At 43.8% G+C, this 18,736-nt stretch overlaps 1 protein-coding gene across 1 annotated transcript in view; it reads left to right on the top strand.

Annotated features, from left to right (window-relative positions):
• RAB31 (RAB31, member RAS oncogene family) overlaps nucleotides 1-18,736 on the top strand; it is a 154,977-nt gene that overhangs the window by 86,523 nt on the left and 49,718 nt on the right. Inside the window, exon 4 of the mRNA XM_007974664.3 lies at nucleotides 18,573-18,644. Within this exon, the coding sequence (XP_007972855.1) occupies nucleotides 18,573-18,644 (72 nt within the window). The remainder of the gene's footprint in view (nucleotides 1-18,572; nucleotides 18,645-18,736) is intronic.

The following is an 18,736-nucleotide window of genomic DNA, read 5'->3' on the forward strand; positions in this document are numbered from 1 at the left end:
ATAAATAAATAGGACTTAATTAAACTAAAAAGCTTCTGCACAGCAAAAGAAATAATCTGCAAAGTAGACAGACAAGGGAGAAAATCTTCACAATCCATACATCTGACAAAGGACTAATATCCAGAATCTCCATGGAAATCAACAAAATCAGCAAGAACAAAACAAACAATCCCATGAAAATGTGGGATAAGAACATGAATAGACACTTCTCAAAAGAATTTATACAAATGGCCAATGAACAGGAAAAAATGCTTAGCATCACTGATTATCAGGGAAATAAACATCAAAACCACGGTACGATACGACCTTACTCTTGCAAGAATGACCATAATCAAAAAATCAAAATATAAAAATATTGGTATGGATGTGGTGAAAAGGGAACAGTTTCACACTCTTGATGGGATTGTAAACTAGCATAACCACTATGGAAAACAGTATGGAGATTCCTTAAAGAACTAAAAGTAGATCTACCATTTGATTCAGCAATCCCACTCCTGCGTATCTACCCAAAGGAAAAGAAGTCATTACTCAGAAAAGATACTTGCACACACATGTTTATTGCAGCACCATTTGCAATTGTAAAAATGTGGAACCAGCCCAAGTGCCCATCAATCAATGAGTAGATAAAGAAAATGTGGTATATATATACCATACAATACTACTGAATACTCCTCAGCCATAAAAAGGAACTAAATAATGACATTCGCAGCAACCTGGACGAGATTGGAGACCATTATTCCAAGTGAAGTAACTCAGGAATAGAAAACTAAACATCGTATGTTCTCACTCATAAGTGGGAGCTAAGCTATGAGGACGCAGTGGCGTGAGAATGATACAATGGACTTTGGAGACTTGCAGGAAAGGGTGGGAGTGGGGGTGAGGGATAAAAACTACACATTGGGTACAGTGTACACTGCTTGGGTGATGGGTGCACCAAACTCTCAGAAATTACCACTAGAGAATTTACTCTTGTAAACAAAAACCACCTGTTCCCCAAAAACCTACTGAAATTTAAAAAATAATGATAAAATAAAGCTGAAAGAAGCGTGCTAAAATATAGCTAAAATATGCATCTAATCTTAATCTAAAATTGTAGATGTGGAATTGCTAGTTCAGAGCCTCTGATACATATTGTAAAATCCACCCGTTATTTGGACCCACAGTGTTTCACTGTTATGTTCTTTCACTTTTACCCAAGTATTATATTAAAATGAGAAAGAAAAAATAATCCTTTAAAAATATATATTTGCTTTTTGATGACTTCAAACTTTTTTCATATTTTTTTAGCCATTTCATTTCCGATCTGAATAATTGAATGATTATAGCTTTACCCACTTTTTTCTTGGGTAATTTGTAAGAATCTCTTACGATTGAATTATACATAATGTCTCCATTTATTATTTATATTTTAATGTCTATTTTAGGTTTCTAATGGCCAAACTTGTTTTTTAGGGTCAAATCAATAATCTCGTCTTTTATAAATTCTGCTTTAGAATACATGCTTTAAAAGACCTTCAAAATGCTAAAGTAAATATTAATTAAAGTTATATTAAACATTTAAATAAAACATATTTTCTTAAAAAATACATTTTAAGCAGTTTTAAGAAATAAATTAGGATGAATATTCCGGCCTACAAATGCTAACCTCATTAGAATGTCTCCTATTTTTCTGCTAAATTGAGAACACAGACTTCTGTGCCCGGGAAGCAGCTGCCTGGGGCACCTCTTTAACTCCGTCAGCTGTGCCTGCCTATGCCTCAAATGAGGTGACCATTCAAGGAAAAATATCTGCTTAGAGACCTCACTTCTTGATATGCATGTGTGTTACTTGTAGTTGATCTGCTCGTTTTTTGTTGGTATTGTTATGTAAACTTAAGCAGAGAGAGTTTCTTGATTCCTTTTTACCTCTGGCTATGAAATAGTTGCTTTTGCAGCTGCCTTTAATGAGCACAATAAGTCAGTTTTGCGAAGCGCTGGCTTCACATCAGCGATGCTTCTGCTTCTCCTGCTGGCGGACGTTCCCTGATGACTTGCTGTGCTCCATGTACTGTTCTGAGTGCCTGTGTGTACCAATGCGTTCAGCCCTCCTCCCAAAAGCACTTTGAGGTAGAAACTGTCGTTATTCCCATTTGCAGGTGAGGTCATTGAGACACAGAGACGTTAAGTAACTTGCACAATGTCACAGAGCTAATAAGGTGTAAAGCTGAAAATTGAATCCAGCAGTCTGGGTCCTGAGCTTTATAGTGTTATTTTGATTGAAAAATCACACAAAAAAACCACACGGTTGAAAGTAAAACTGCCCAAACTCCCACTACCCAGATATTTCCACTATGGATATTAGATGATCATTCTTCAGATATCTGTATGTGATTAATAATTTTATATCAGTGGGATTATGATTCTTTATAACCTGCTGTTTTCTTTTGATATTACAGTGTCACAAAGGAGAGATTTCTGTCATCAAAACAGAATGTTTAACACTTACCTCTACCCTAATAGACTATTCAAGGAATAGTCTTTTGATGAAACTTGAACTCTGCTAAAATAACTATTGTAATTTGTAGTTTGTTCCATTTACCATTGCAAATAAAAATACCAGTGGGAAGTTTTCAGGTGACCATATTTCTAATTATTGTGATGGCTTTTCCTAAAATTTGACTTAGAGATTGTAGACATCTGACTCCATTGATATTTCCATAATTTTAAAGAAACCACTAGTATTATATGTGCAAGGCATGACTCCACAGTAGGGATATTCTTTCTTTATACTTCGAGGAAGACGGATTTAGTTTGGGATAACGATTTCAAAGTGAACGTTTTTAGAGTCTAGATTTGTGGAGAGTGTGTGAGTGATATCCGTATGGCTGTGTGGTCATCTGATCTCCCTAGCCCTCGACGGCCTGATTTCGTTATCCTTGGGTTGTCCTTGTCTGGTGTCCCCGGTGGAGTGTTGCATCTCTCCAGTAATGGCAATTTTTCAATTGTTTTGGCAGCTTGTTGCTGGCTTTAATTGTGCTTGTAATGATGTTGCCTAATGTTTGCGCTAAAAATAAATTCCCTGCTGTTGCTTGTGCCTATTGCTATTTGTTCTGTCTCATTAATTATTGGAGTCCAGTGAATTTTATTACCCCTCTTTAGCATCGTAGAAATCTGTTACTGTTCTTTTAGTTTTCATAATTTTAAACAAACAATCACTTTGGGTTTATGGTTTGACAATATAAAGACAGATTTCTTTTTTCTTTCTTTTCTTTCTTATTTTATTTTATTTTATTTTATTTTATTATTTTATTTTATTTTATTTTTTTGAGACGGAGTCTCGCTCTGTCGCCTGGGCTGGAGTGCAGTGGCTGGATCTCAGCTCACTGCAAGCTCCGCCTCCCGGGTTCACGCCATTCTCCTGCCTCAGCCTCCCGAGTAGCTGGGACTACAGGCACCCGCCACCTCGCCCGGCTAGTTTTTTGTATTTTTTAGTAGAGACGGGGTTTCACCATGTTCGCCAGGATGGTCTCGATCTCCTGACCTCGTGATCCGCCCGTCTCGGCCTCCCAAAGTGCTGGGATTACAGGCTTGAGCCACCACGCCCGGCCTATTTTATTTTATTTTTTAAAGACAGGGTCACACTCTGTCACCCAGGCTGGAGTGCAGTGATGCAATCATATCTCACTGCAACCTCAAACTGCCAGGCCCAGAATATCCTCCTGCTCCAGCCTCCTGAGTAACTGAGACTATCAGTGTATGCCACCATGCGCAGCTAACTTAAAAAAAAAAAAAATTGGGCCAGGCGCGGTGGCTCACTCCTGTAATCCCAGCACTTTGGGAGGCTGAGGCGAGTGGATCACGAGGTCAGGAATACGAGACCAGCCTGGCCAATGTGGTGAAACCCTATCTCTACTAAAAATACAAAAAGTATCTGGGCATGGTGGCACATATAGTCCCAGTTACTTGGGAGGCTGAGGCGGGAGAATCGCTTGAACCCAGAAGGCAAAGGTTGCAGTGAGCTGAGATTGCACCACTGTACCCCAACCTGGGTGACAGAGCAAGACTCCGTCTCAAAAAAAAAAAAAAAAAAAATTGTAGAGATGAGGTCTTGCTATGTTGTGCAGGCTGGTCTTGAACTCCTGGCCTCAAGCAATCCATTTCACTTGGCTTCTCAAAATGTTGGGATTATAGGTGTGAGCCACCAAGCCTGGCCAAAGACATAGATTTCTGTATCCTTAAAGGAAGAAAGCTCAACGCAGTGCTTTGCTTGTGTTCATGACTCAATATTTTTTTATTTGTGGAATGATTGCGCCAAGTTCCGCCTAACATACACAGCATTCTGGTTAATGCCCTGCTTACCGCCCAGTAATAATTCTGTCTTATATTTGTGGTACAAATTTGTACTCTTGGAAAATTATTTTTTCTTCTCCTGAGCACAGGAATCTAAAAAGATCCTCCTCCTCTTTGTATAAGAGAGTATTCGTTCTATTTATTTTTATTTATTTATTTTAGAGACAGGTTCTCATTCTGTCACCCAGGCTGGAGTGCCGTGGCATGATCATAGCTCATTGCAGTCTCAAATTCCTGGGCTCAAGCGATTCTCCCATCTCAGCCTCCAGAGTAGCTGGGACTACAGGTGCGCCACCGTGCCCAGCCTATTCGTTCTTAATACCATGTCTGAATGTTGCTTTTTAAATCTAGCTGTGTGTCATGGGCATCCTATCTCATTCATTCAGTGGCGATATGGTAATTCCTAGGGTGCTTCTATTAACAAAAATTTTCTATGAAAAACCTAACCATTTTCCAATTGAATCCCATTTGTTGGAAGTTTAACATTTGTAAGATTTGTGCATGGTGTGTTGGTACCACCAAGTGCTATTAAGAGGGACAGAGTGCCATTGGGCTCCCTCTGTTGTACCATCAGTGTGGCCTTTGGGAAGTTTTTATCCTGTCCTCTTGGAATGGGTTATTGCACTGGTTTCTGCTTCACACCAAGCTGTGAACAGTACAGAGTAGCAGGTCAGCAGGCACCTTTGCAAGGATGTACACAGGAGCGATGCCTAGAGCTGTCCACCGCCGACAGAAGGGAATTTACCTGCCCAGCTCCCTGCGGGACCCCAGAGTCAACACATAGAGGGGCCTTTAGCGAGAGGAACTGAAAAGCAGCATTGGCATAAATAGGGCATGGGTTCATGGAGGAGTGAAGAGCTGGGGATTATACTTTAATCCACCAGAGGCCCCTCCTGGGTTCTCTTGCTCTATATACCATGGAGGACCAACTTCTTCCAACATGAAACTTTCTTCAGCCATCTCCCTTCAATTTTTTTCCACCATGCTGTACTTTTACACAATTCATGACGTTCCAACACAAATTTTCCATTAAAAAACCTGAAGCTGTAGATCTAATGTTTGACTTTCCATGACACTGAAGATATATTTATTCCTTCCTTCTGGCTCAGACGGCCCCTTCCCATGTCGGGAAATGGTTTCTAAAAAGAGCTCAGTGAAGCGGCAGTAGTGGAATTCTCTGTACTTTTTCCTTGGCAAGGAGTTCTTTCCCTGACCCCCTCCTTACCTGTTCTAGACCCACTCAAGCTTCTGTCTCTGAGCTTTCTGTCCTCATTCTCTGGATGGCTTTGGAAGCAGCTGAGCCAACTTTCATGTTTTCTGGATAACCCACCCTGGAGCTTTAGCAGTTAGAAATCACAGTCACTGAAAATTGCTTTTGTCCACATTTGCTTCTCTGTTGACTATCAGTATGTGGAGTATTACCAGCCTCTTTTCTTTATTTAAAAACAGCTTTACTGAGATCCGATTCACATACCATACAATTTATCCATCTAAAGGATGCAGCTTGGTGGGTCCTGGTGTATTCCGAATTGTTCAACCATCAGCACAGTCTATTTCAGAGCATTTTTATCAGTCCAGAAGGAAAGCCTTTATGCATTAGCAGTCACTCCCAGTTCCCCCTCTACATCCCCCAGCCCTGGGATACTTTCCGTCTCTAGATTGGCCTAATCCAGACATTTCAGACAAATGGGATCGTACCACCCGTGGTTCTTTGTGACTGGATCCTTTCACTTAGGAAAAGATTATCAAGGTTCACGTTGTGGTGTGGGTCATAGAAGTATTTCCTTTTTATGGCTGAATAATATTCCATTGTATGGATAGACCACATTTTTGTTTATCTACTCATCAGTTGATGAATATCCACTTTCCCCCAACTTTTTGGCTATTGTGAATAGCTGTGAACATTCACAAACAATTTTTTGTGTAGATTTCTTTTTTTTTTTTTGAGATGGAGTCTTGCTCTGTTGCCCAGTCTGGAGTGCAGTGGCACTATCTTGGCTCACTGCAACCTCCACCTCCTGGGTTCAAGCGATTCTCCTGCCTCAGCCTCCCCGGTAGCTGGGGTTACAGCTGCCCACCACTGCACCTGGCTAATCTTTTGTATTTTTAGTAGAAACGGGGTTTCACCATGTTGGCCAGGCTGGTCTCAAATTCCTGACCTCAGGTGATCCACCCGCCTCGGCCTCCCAAAGTACTGGGGTTACAGGTGTGAGCCACCATGCCCAGCCAGATGTATGTTTTTAAAAATCTCCCAGGTATATATCTGAAGTGGAATTGATGGGTCATATGGGAACTCTATGGCTAGTATTTAGAGGAACTGCCAAACTGTTTTCCAAAGTGGAAAACTAGCATATTCTCACCAACACTTGTCTTTGCCTAACCTAAGGTCATAAAGGTTTACTCCTGCATTTTCTTCTGAGAGTTTTATAGTCTTAGCTCTCACTTTTATCCCTGTGATGCATTTGGAGTTAATTTCTGTGCGTGTTGTAAGGACAAGATCCAACTTCATTCCTTGCAGGCAGCTGTCCAGTTGTCCCAACACAGTTTATTAAAAAGACTATTCTTTGCGCGATTGTCTTGGCACCTTTGATGAAAATCACCTGACCATAAATTTGAGGTTCTGATTCTGGACTCTCAGTTCTATTTCTTTGATACCATTTTTTTGTCCTTATGCCAATACCACATTGTCTTGATTACTGTAGCTTTGTAGTATTCAAATTGGAAAATGTGAGTTCTCTAACTTTGTTCTTTTTCAAGATTGTTTTGGCTATTCTGGGTATGTCGCATTTCCAAATGAATTTTAGGATCGGCTTGTAAATATTTATCAAAACAATCCAACTGGGATTTTGGTCAGGATTATGTTGACTTTGTAGATGACATTGGCGTTACCTGCTCCTTAAACCTTTAAATTATTAATGATAAGCAAGTTGCCAGCTGTCTTTCAACTCTTTGGAATTTACATGTAGGTTAGAAATGCTGATCTCAGAGAAAAAAATTTTGAATAAAGAATTAGATCAGGCACAGTGAATCGTATCTTTAATCCCAGTACTTTGGCAGGCTGAGGTGGAAGGATGTCTTGAGCCCAGGAGTTCGAGATAAGCCTGGGCAACACAGTGAGACACTGTCTCTACAAAAAGTAAAAAAATTACCTGGGTGTGGTGGTGCCTGCCTGTAAGGGGGAGCCACACTCACATCCTGCGGGAGCCACGGTTTAATGCATGCAGTCAGGAGCTCTGGGCACCCCAGGCTGTTCAGCCATACCACTTGTTCACCTCCTTCAGATTAACTTTGCAAGCGCCTGCCAGTCTGCATGGTTTGAAAGGTTAGGTGTTTGGAGATCATGTGCCCAGCGGGCTGGGATGCACTGGCGCAAAGCTGTGCGAAATCGCTGGGTCTGAATGGGTGCTTGAGAAAGCAAAGGAACTGGAGGCAGCAGATAGCTGAGGTCAAATTCAGGCTTCACAGACATCCAAAGAAACCCTTTTGCTCTCTTTCCTGCTTTCTTCAGGGCCCCAGCATCTATGGTCAAAAAAGTGGTTCACTATTCATAGGCTGTTAGTAAAGTCAGAGGAAATTTTGACCTTTGGAAGTTCTTGAAGAATGGAGCCTCTCACAAGCTCAGAATGAGCAGCTCCTTTCTTTTTCCTGCAGCCATTGGAAATACAGGCCCGGCTACAACACAAGCCAGCAGCACACACCAGAATCCTGTTCCTGACCTGCACCATCCCCAGCGGCCCACGACAGAACGTTTTTGTAGGCATTCCTCCTCATGGGAGAGGATCGAGTACATGCGAGTTTTTACTCTCCTCCCACCCCTTTCACAAGAGCACTGTGCTTTCTTTTCTTCTCTTTTTTTTCTTTTCTTGTTTGTTTGTTTGTTTTTCTTTTTCTTTTTTAGACAGGGTCTTGATGTGTCACCCGGGCTGGAGTGCAGTGGTGCAATCATAGCTCACTGCAGCCTCGACCTCCTAGACTCAAGCAGTCCTCCTGCTAACCTCCCGAGTAGCTGGGATTACAGGCACCAGCCACTATGCCTGCTAATATATTGTTTGTTTTTTGTTCAGAGACGAGGTCTCACTATACAGTCCAGGCCGGGATGACTGTGCTTTCAACCAATGCGAACTGAGATCCTGGCAAGGGAAATATTCTCTTCCTCCATGCCTCAGTAACTCTCCTGAACGGGAAAACGGAGTGACGATTGTGTGGGGAGGAGACAGGCTGGGAGCTTGAAGATAGGGTTTATGCTGTTAAAGTGAGATAAACAGCTGTGGTGAGGGCCGTGCCTGCTGAGCTCCTTTAAGGAGAAGCCCCAGGAATCCTTCACTGAGTGGTTTTCAGCTGAAGAGTTTCATTGATACTTGAAAATTGGTGCTGGAAACTACAAAAGCAAAGCGTGAACAGAGGTATTGGAGAGGGGCATGAGGGCACCCTGACGGCAGCTGAGCAGGTGGAGCAGGGACTGCCTCGGTCCACAGACGTGGCCCCCGGAACTGTGGTGCCGTTTGAAGGGGGGGATGTGTGTCCTCTAAGAAAACAGGAGTCTAGGTGCAGAATGGTCCTCCTGGGTGTCAGAATGCCAGTGACAAGAGAGGAGGAGGAAGGACCTGTCCATATACGAAGCTACCTTAGGGAAGCACTGTGACCAGCCCTGCCCTGAGCCCGGGAGGAGGCCATGCTGCAGTGAGGGACGTGGCCTGGGCTGTGGGGACACAGAGGCCGGCAGAGGGGACAGCCTCAGAGCTGCGTGGACAGGCTTCTTCTGCTCACACACAGGCTCCCGCCCTGCCTCTTGTCCCTCGGAGTTCTTTTGTCACTGGAGACCCTGCTGTTGCCCTTTGCTCTCCAGTGCATGTCCCCTTCGTCCAAATGCCCCCTCCTTGGTGGGGACAGGCTGCTCTGGGAGGGACAGTGACTGTGCTAGATGAACACCCTCCCAGGTCAGGCAATGACATTTTGCTGGCATGCGTTTTCGTCTGGGATGCCCTGAGTAGCTTCTAATTATGAGGCACTGTCTGTGCCTCTTGGGTGGAGGCCAGGTTTCCGTTCTGCCAACTCTCAGAGGACGTGGGGCCAAGACACAGAGCTGCTGAGACAGGAGTTTCAGGGGGTCTGGAGGTGGATTTGCCGAGAATCTAAGAAGCACTTTACCTAGTTTTGTTTCCTCTCCTCCCTTCCCCTCCCTTTCCCTTCTGTCCTCTTATTTTCTTTTATGGAGCTAATTTCCTAAGTCTGGCTAAAATACAGGAGAAAAGGCCTATAAAGCCTATGAGGGTCATTCTTGAATAGGAAATTAGCAAACAGATTTTGTTTGGTAACAGAAGAAGCTGCTCCTGAGGCGCTGACAGCCTGTCCTAACAGAGGCAGCTGGGCTGCAGTGAGCACGGACCCACCGTAGGAAGACCTCTAGGTCCAGAGCGGCCCCATGGAAGGTGCTGGACTCCCCCTCACTCCAAGAAGAGGACACTTTTTGAGGGCAGGGACCTTGTTACCTTCTTCACCTTCTCTCTTCGTTTCTGATTGCTGCTGTAACAGATTGCCACACACTCAGTGGCTTAAAACAACAACAGACCGACTCCTCAGCGCTGTGAAGGTCAGAAGTCAGAAATGGGTCTCACACCTGTGGTCCCAGCTACTTGGAGGCTGAGATAGGAGGATCACTTGAGCCCAGGAGTTCAAGACCAGCCTGGGCAACACAGTGAGAGTCCCATCTCTACAAAAAGTTTTTAAAACATTAGCCAGGTGTAGTGACATGCAGCTGTAGTCCCAGCTACTCAGGAGGCCGAGACAGGAGGATCACTTGAGCCCAGGAGGTTGAGGCTGCAGTTAGCCGAGATTGCACCACTGCATTCTAGCCTAGGCAACAGAATGAGACCTTGTCTCAAAACAAGAACAAAACATAAAAAGATTAAAAGAAGAAGTGCGTCTCACTGAAATAAAATTAAAATATCTGCAGGCCTTAATCTTTCCTGGAGGTACAAGGGCAGAATCTGTTTCCTTGCCTTTTTCAGAGACCACTCGCTTCCTTGGCTTGTAGCCCCTTCCTCTGTCTTCAGGGCCAGCAGAGTAGCATCTTCAGATCTCTCTCCCACTCCCCTGCCTCCCTCTTTCACTGTTGAGGAGCTTTGTGTGGACACTGGGCTCACCCAAGGAATCAAGATAAATGTCCTCATCTGAAGGTCAGCTGATGAGCGCTATTCCCCTTGCCATGTGTCCTAACACAGTCCCGGTGACAGGGATTAGCACATGGACCTCTTTGGGGGGCACTGTTCTGCCCGCCACACTCCAGTTTCTCTGCTGCTCAGAACAGTGCCTGCCACGTACTGAGTATTAAAACAGTGGTTACTGTTTGTTGAAGGAATGAATACATTTGATGTAAACCTATGTCTTAATTATATCAACTGAAGCAACATGTCATTTCAGAGAAGCAACACAGGGATGGAAAAAGCATGAAATTTGGAGTCAAGACCTGTGTTCAACGTCTTTTCCATCATTTAAGAGCTGTATGTCTTTGGGCAATTCACTTAACCACGCTGAGCCTCATTTTTCTCCTGTGAATAACAGGAGCTGTTCTGTCTTCTCTCCCCGGCCTCACAGGGTTATTGACTTTTATTACGTGCATTTGGTCATTAAATATTTGCTGAGTCCTTGCTATGGTCCAGATAGGGTTTCAGGGAAGGGTTCTCAGGGAGGGTGGCAGTTGATGAAAGGTGCAACAGAAGTGAGGAGGGGCCTTGAGGATGCTGGCGGAGGAGGGTCCAGGCTGCCGGAAGGTATCAGGGAAGGTGCGGAGGCTCGGTGGACCTGCCTCTGTGTTTAGGGAGCAGCGAGAAGGCTGGGGCTGGAGACAAGCAGTGGAGGGGCCCGAGAAGGGACCAGGGCCCACCCAAGAGGCCACATAATGGAGCTTGGCTTTTGTACTAGGTTTGAAGGATTCTGAACAGGGAAGAGAAACAATTGGATTTATGCGGGAAGAAATCAATCACTCTGATGTTCAGTTAACGTAAGATGATGTCAAGTATTTGCTTCAAAAGACTCCACGGGTGGGGATGGAGCGGGAGGTGAGACGAGGTGGAAACCGGCGCTCCGGGTGTTAGTGGTGATCTTGAAGCCAGGGGATGAGAAGATGGAACTTCATTATTCTAGTCTCTCTTCTTGTCGATGTGCTTGAAAATTTCCACAGTAAAAGTTAAAAATAAATACATTCTGTGATCAGTGTAAATATCATCATCCAGCCCTTCAAAACAGGATCTCTCTGGTGGCTGTGTGGCCAGTTTGGAGCTCACAGGGTATCTGAAGGTTCTCATGGAAACTCTGGACGTCCAGTCCAGGCAAGACGAACTTTGCTCGGACAGGAGGGAGGCGCAGCTGCGTGAGAGCTGAGGCCGGGTCTGAAGGCCGCGCCAGCTAGCCTGGGTTGGCACACAGCAAAGTGCAGAGTCCGGGGCTCTAGGCGCACTGTGGGAAATGACATCGTATGTTTCTGAGTGCATCTGGTGTGATGGGGCCTGTTCGGAGGCCTCCTCAGGGCTGTGCAGCGAGGATACTGTCCCACACTGTGGGGTCTTGTCTTGAACGTGGTACGCTTACTGTGACTCTGAGGCTAAGGACGGGAGAGACCAAACCAACCTGGGCAGAGTGGAGAGAGGGCAAGACGAGACCAGCTTTCTAGGATCGCCGTGGCCATCCTGGCTTTCCCCACAAATGCATAGCACAGTGGCTGTGTATGATGCAAACAGACATACCTAGGAGTGGGGCGGGGCTTAGTTCTGGAGTTTTAGGAAATTCCACTTGTTTGCCAACACACAGGAATATGAACTGAAGGTCACTGCCCTTGGACAGTTTCATGGGTGGGAAAAAATGCATTTCTACAGCATATTAAGTCATTGATTTCTTCTTTATACATTATTTTAGGGATTAGAATATTCTAGTTCATCACATTGTCTTTTAAAAAACACTAATCCAGCTGGGTGCAGTGGCTCATGCCTTTAATTCCAGCACTTTGGGAGGCTGAGGCAAAAAGATCACTTGAGTCTAGGAGTTGAAACCAGACTGGGCAACATAGCGTGAACTTGTCTCTATAAAAACTTAAAAAAAAAAATTAACCGGGTATGGTGGCACACACCCGTAGTCCCAGGTACCTGGGAGGCTGAGATGAGAGGATGACTTGAGCCCAGGAGGTTGAGACTGCAGTGAGCCGTGATGGCACCACTGCACTCCATCCTGGGTGACAGAGTGAGACACTGTCCTAATCAATCAGTAAAAGTAATCCATGCCTTGCTCCCACACCGTTTTTGTGGAAAGATGTTTGGATGTGTGTTGTGTCATTTTCTGCTAAATGAGGCTTGCGGCACATCTTGTCAGAAAGGAGTCAGGTGCTCATCAGGTCTGTTCTAAAACCCAGCTTCCTCCTGGTACTGTTGCTTCAACCCTTGGATCCCTGAGTGCTGAGAAAGCTTTTTGACTCTAACAAAACATTCAAAGAAAAATGAAAGAAAGGGAAAAAAAGAAAAAGACACCCCCTGTCATTGCAGAAGTAATGTATCATGATATAACAGAAACTTTTTTGAATAATTCAGAAATCGCAAAACAAGTGGTGGTTTGTCTGTACTGCCATTATTTAGAGAGAACATCTTAACAGTTCGATGTATCGTCTCCCAGCCCTGTTTTATTCAGCTCTGCATACACTCGGGTTTTAGGACGTCTGAGTAGGCATATTAACTAGGCCTCTGCTTTTCTGTGGAGAGAGAGGGTCTATGTAAAAGTCGGAAGCATTCTTCTGAATGGCACAGAAAGAACATTCAGTAATATGTTTTTCCATTCAACTTTTGCCAGCTGAGAATGTTGAGAATTTCAGGAATTTTCTTCTACCACTTCTGTCTTTGTTTGAATCCCAGTGGACCTTGGGCTCTTTTTGGCATCTGCCCTTGACTCTCCCTGATGGTGGCCTTGCATCTGACCGGCCACAGAGCAGCATAGGCGCCCAGGCCAAGCCTGAGCGACTCAACAGGGACAGAGCGTCCTCTGGAAATCATAATACAAAGCCCGTCACTCTGAGTTCCTGGACCTGATGCCAGAGCATTCTGGCTTGGATAATTCTCATCTGGGAGGCAGAGCCCAGCTGGAGCTGTGCTTGTTTGGAAACTTCATGTATTTTCCACCACTGCTCATTCCTGACTTGCAGGATTTCGCTGCTGTAGAATTTACGATGCCACAAACCTGCATTTAAGGAATGTTGCCTGAGGCAGAGTGGGTGGTCTAAAGGATTAGGAGATTTCCTGGAATAGGACTTTCCACTGTGCTGCTGAGGGGGGGGTGTGTGTGTGTGCGTGTGTGTGCGTGTGCGCGCGCGTGCACATGCACGCACATAGGGCAGTGCAGGATGGGAAAACAAGAGACGTGCGCTACAGGGAAGGCGAGAGCCTCCATCCTGAGCCTGTTTTCACCTTGACTGTGAGCTCTGGAGGGTTGTCACAGAGCTGGAAAAAACCTCAGCTTCGTCTCTGACCCCACCCACTGCACCAGTTTCACAAAATAAGAAAAGCAGGATAGAACCAAGCCAAGCCTCAGGTCTCTCTTTGAGTCCAGTTCTCTTCACTGCCCCTCAGGTGGGTCTTGATCACACTAGGTCCCTAGATATTAATAAATACTACTTGAAGAAAACCAAAATAAATAGGTTTCTTTACTGTAGAAAATTTTCAGATCCTTTAGTGTACTCATTATGCTTTGTAAACATCCAGGGAAGCATTATTATATATGGTGTTTCTCAAACTTATTTGGCCAGGAAACCTTTTTTCCTGGCTACCTCCAGGTGGTCTAGTGTTCTGCAGAAGACACTCAGGAAAATACCACACTAGGCTGTCTTGCCTCGTGTGCCATTTGATATTTTACAAACACCTAAGTCTAATTGCTGCTGGATATTCCATCATATGGGCTAAGCCAAAATTTATGTGTCCATTCCTTAATTGTTAGACATAGAGATTGATTACAGTTTTTCAGCGTCATTGATAATTCTCAAATGAATTCTGGTTACTTTGTAACCATCTCTAATTATTCCTTAAGAGGCAGAATTGTCAGATCAAAGTATCTGAACATTTGCAAGATTCTTGAAACACATTGTCTAGCTGCTTTCCAGAAAGGTCATGTTCATTTATTTTCTGCCAGCTGCTGGAGGTGGGGCAGGGTGAGTGTCCATCTGTGAAAGCTGAGCAGTCTGAGAAGCTCCAAGAGCTTGAAGAAGGCCATTCCCTTCTCCCCCACCATGGGGACCTCCAGCAATTAGAAAACAAATAATCACACACACTAAGGACATAAACAGTTATTTCTTTTGAGGAGACACACTGGGTTTTCACAGTTCTCTGTGCTGTTTCTAAATAATTGAATGACATCTGAAAATTTTCTCAACATTTTAATTTGGTCTTCTAGATGTTTTGTTGGGTAGTCAGAGAAGAAGGGATTTTGAATTGGCATCTGTTGTGCTAATTTTCAAATAACCTTTCAAGGTAAGATGTAAAAATAAAGCTTTATCAGCCTCCTGTGACTGTGAACTTTATTTCTAGAGGAATCTTTTTATGTGAGCATTCCATCAGTCTTAATTCTGACCCCACAGGAATTGAATTATGTCATGTTGAGTACTGAGGCTGATTGTGGTGCTTTTGTTTTATATTTGTAAGGGGGAAAAGCGTATATGTTGTAGACTAGAAGTGATTTATCCTTTTTGTCCTCCACCAAGATCACCCTTTGATCAATGCATTATTGGGTTTTGGAACTGAGACGTGAACTTCTAACTCATTAAAACCCTCAAGTCCCCAGCAATAAAGTCAGTTAAGTGGCTTCACCAACAGATTTATTTCAAAGTGATTCCATTTGGAGGAAGGAAAGAATGAGTAATGCATTATATACCAAGATCTCTTCAATAATTCATGAGACCTCCACACCAGTGACCGTTTTAGATTCAGTTCATGGTGTTTTAGCCTAAAATGAACTCTCAAGACACCCGCAGTGTGCTCCTCTTTGAGCTTGAGTCCATGAATGTCTTTACTTTTGGGAAATAAAGTTTGCATTGACTGCTACTTTGTGTGTTTATGTGAACCACTCTTATATGGAGACTATTTTGAAAAAAATGGGCATTTTGGATAATTGGGGTAAAAAGAGACTGTATCTGCAGTCCTTACGCTTTGAAAAGTAGGAAAGTTTCAAAAAATTCTTACTTTTTCCTCTCTTTGGGCAGGAATTCTGATTTTGTTTTTTAAGTGTAAGGAGTAGATTGCCAAATGGTGAGTTAAAAATAGATTTATGAATGCCTAATAATTATGCCAGACACAGTGTTGGGCAGTCAGTGAGTATGGAAAGGCATGCATGTGAGAAATGTCGCTGTCCCCAAGTGCGTTCTGGAATGGGGGCAGTGGGTGGGGCCAGCCCTTCGGCATCTTCGGCCACCGGACAGTTCAGCTGTGAACTCCTTGGTTCACCCTGAGCTTCGTCCAACCTTCTCCCTTCTCTGAAACCCGCAGAGGCTCCAGAGTCCTTTCTCTTCAGGATGGAGACCTGCATGGAGGGATGGAGGCAGGGAGGGTGGCCCACTTCCTTTCCACACTGTTGTGAGTGCCTCACTGGCATTCCTCAGTGCAGTAACAGGGAAACCTGGGGGCTCAGATTATTTCCAAATACCATCATTTCAATTTGGCAAGTATTGATCCAATGATGAGTATCGTGGGAAAGAAAATAATGAGTTAGAGTTTTGTTGCTTGCCAGAAAAGCTTCAGGATCCACTTCTCCTTCCTCCCTGCTCTCTCCTCGCTGCCCAATAAAAACAGCTGCTTTGTTCAAAACTTAAAAACCGTATTACTTAAAACTCATTGTAAAAAATTATGCTATACAGATGCTTATAAGGAAAATTTAAAATCACTGGAAGTCCCACCTGTTAAGATTTAGAGGAACCTTGTGTTATTCCTGCACACAGAGACATACTCCCACACACATTTTACCCTACGTTACATTATCATATAATAATAAATTAAGTACATAATAAATGATACATTATATGCTGTATGTGCTGTTTTGAGACTATTTTTCATCTAACAGTATGTCAAAGATATCTTTTCCTGTAAACAAAAATCATCATTTTAATGGCTATAGAATATTATTACATACATATATGTATTAATCTGTGCACAAAATAACATAGACTGGGTGGCTTAAACAACACACGTTGATTTCTTACCATTTGGGAGCTGGGAAGGCCAAGATTAAGGTGCCGTCATATGCAGTGCCTGTGAGGGCCCCCTTTCTGGTATGCAGATACTCACCTTCTTGCTGTATCTCACATAGGGGCAGGGCGGGGAGGGAAGAGAGATCTGGTCTCCTTCTCTGCGTATAAGGGACTCATTCCATCAGTGACCTCATCTAATCCTAATTACCTCCCAAAGGCCCCACCTCCTAATACCACCACGTTGGGAGTTAGGGTTTCAATACATGGATTTTAGGGGAGACACAAACATTCGGTTCTTAACATTATACCATGAGTTAATTCCTGTTTGCTCCCGTATACAGCACAGGATGTGTCTTCCTGTGTGTGATGGTCATTCCAGTGTATGTTCCTCTCAGTGGAATTGCTGGGTCGAATGGGACACACATTTCAACTTTTGATTATGTTACCAACAGTTCCTTTGAAAGAAGATATTCAGCACATTCCATACAGAGTATGTGTGCCTCCCTTCTGAAACCTACACCAGCTCTGAACATCACACATCTTTTTACGATGTAACAATTTATAAGTGTCTCCTTATTTTTATTGGTGTTCCTCCAATTCTAATTGAATGTGTTTTAAAATATTTATTGGCAATTTATGTGTTCTGTGATTTACCTATATCTATATCTTTGTCCATTTTTCTATTAAGCCATCTTTTTCTTACTGACTTTCAAAACCCCTACAGGATACTTTTTTTTTTTTTTTTTTTTTTTTTTGATATTGAATCTCACTCTGTCTTCCAGGCTGGCATGCAGTTTTGCAATCTTAGCTCACTGCAACCTCTGCCCCCCGGGTTCTAGCGTTCCTCCTGCCTCAGCCTCCTGAGTAGCTGAGATTACAGGCATCTGCCACGCCCAGCTAATTTTTGTATTTTTAGTAGAGACGGGGTTTCACCATATTGGCCAGGCTGGTCTCAAACTCCTGACCTCAGGTGATCCTGCCTGCCCCAGCCTCCCAAGTGTTGGGATTACAGGTGTGAGCCACCACATTCGGCCCCTCCAGGATACTTTTTAATTAAAAGACTGGACCCTTCTCCAAAATACATATAAAGTGCATGCATTCTGAGACCATTGAGCTCCCCTGTCTGGGGATGAATGATGCTAGTGACCAGCGGCACTTGCTTTGTTAACATTTTGGAATGGAGCTCCTCTGCTGTCTTGTCATTTGTGGACCTTAGGTAGGTGAGGAAGCCCCGCGTTGGAGAGGTGGCAGCCCTTCAGACCCGAGGCAGCTGCTGCCAAAGCTGCCCTTGCTGATTGGTCTTCATTAACGGCTCAGCAAGGGTCCTGTGATCTTTGCCAGTGGTCCCTTTCCCTCTCCTTGCCATACTTCTTTCCTTTACTGCTGCTTAATTCTAATGAGATAGCCCTGGGTCGGTCAGTCATATTGGAGAAATGATGAGCAGCAGAGAAAAGAACATTCACAAGATGGTAGCATTTAAAATAAAATTTGTTTTTGGCTTTTACCCAAGAGTAGATTTCATGGTCAGTAAGCCACAAGTATATATATATGTTGATGAGGAGGAAAATGTCTTATTTAATATGAACCCTGGGGCTAGGCGTAGTGGCTCACACCTGTAATACCAGCACTTTGAGAGGCCGAGGCAGGTGGATCACCTGAGGTCAGGAGTTTGAGACCAGCCTGGCCAGCATGGTGAAACTCTGTCTCTAATAAAAATAGAAAAATGATCCAGATGTGGTGGCGCATGCCTGTAATCCTGGCTACTCCAGAGGTCAAGGCACAAGAATCGCTTGAACCCAGGAGGTGGAGGTTGCAGTGAGCCAAGGTTATGCCATTGCACTCTAGTCTGAGTGACAAGAGTGAAACTCCATCTCAAAAAAATAAAATAAAGAATAACATGAACCCTGGAAAAATTAGATGGGGAAGGAATTTAGGGATCCTATAGGGATGATGTAGGATAAAACTTTTATGTTTAATTTGGGATTGAATAAAGTCTGTTCACTTTGGCCTAAAACTGTTCATTGTTCTTAAACAGTTTCATTCATTGGCTCCCATGTACTATCGAGGCTCAGCTGCAGCTGTTATCGTGTATGATATTACCAAGCAGGTAAGAATGTCTCCTTCAGAATTTAGATGTCGTTTACGGTGGTTCTCTCTTAGAGAGACTGAAGCAAAGACGTCACTGCTTGCGTCTTCCCA

The sequence above is a fragment of the Chlorocebus sabaeus genome, chromosome 18 (genome assembly GCF_047675955.1).
Source record: "Chlorocebus sabaeus isolate Y175 chromosome 18, mChlSab1.0.hap1, whole genome shotgun sequence".
NCBI classification, from domain to species: Eukaryota; Metazoa; Chordata; class Mammalia; order Primates; family Cercopithecidae; genus Chlorocebus; species Chlorocebus sabaeus.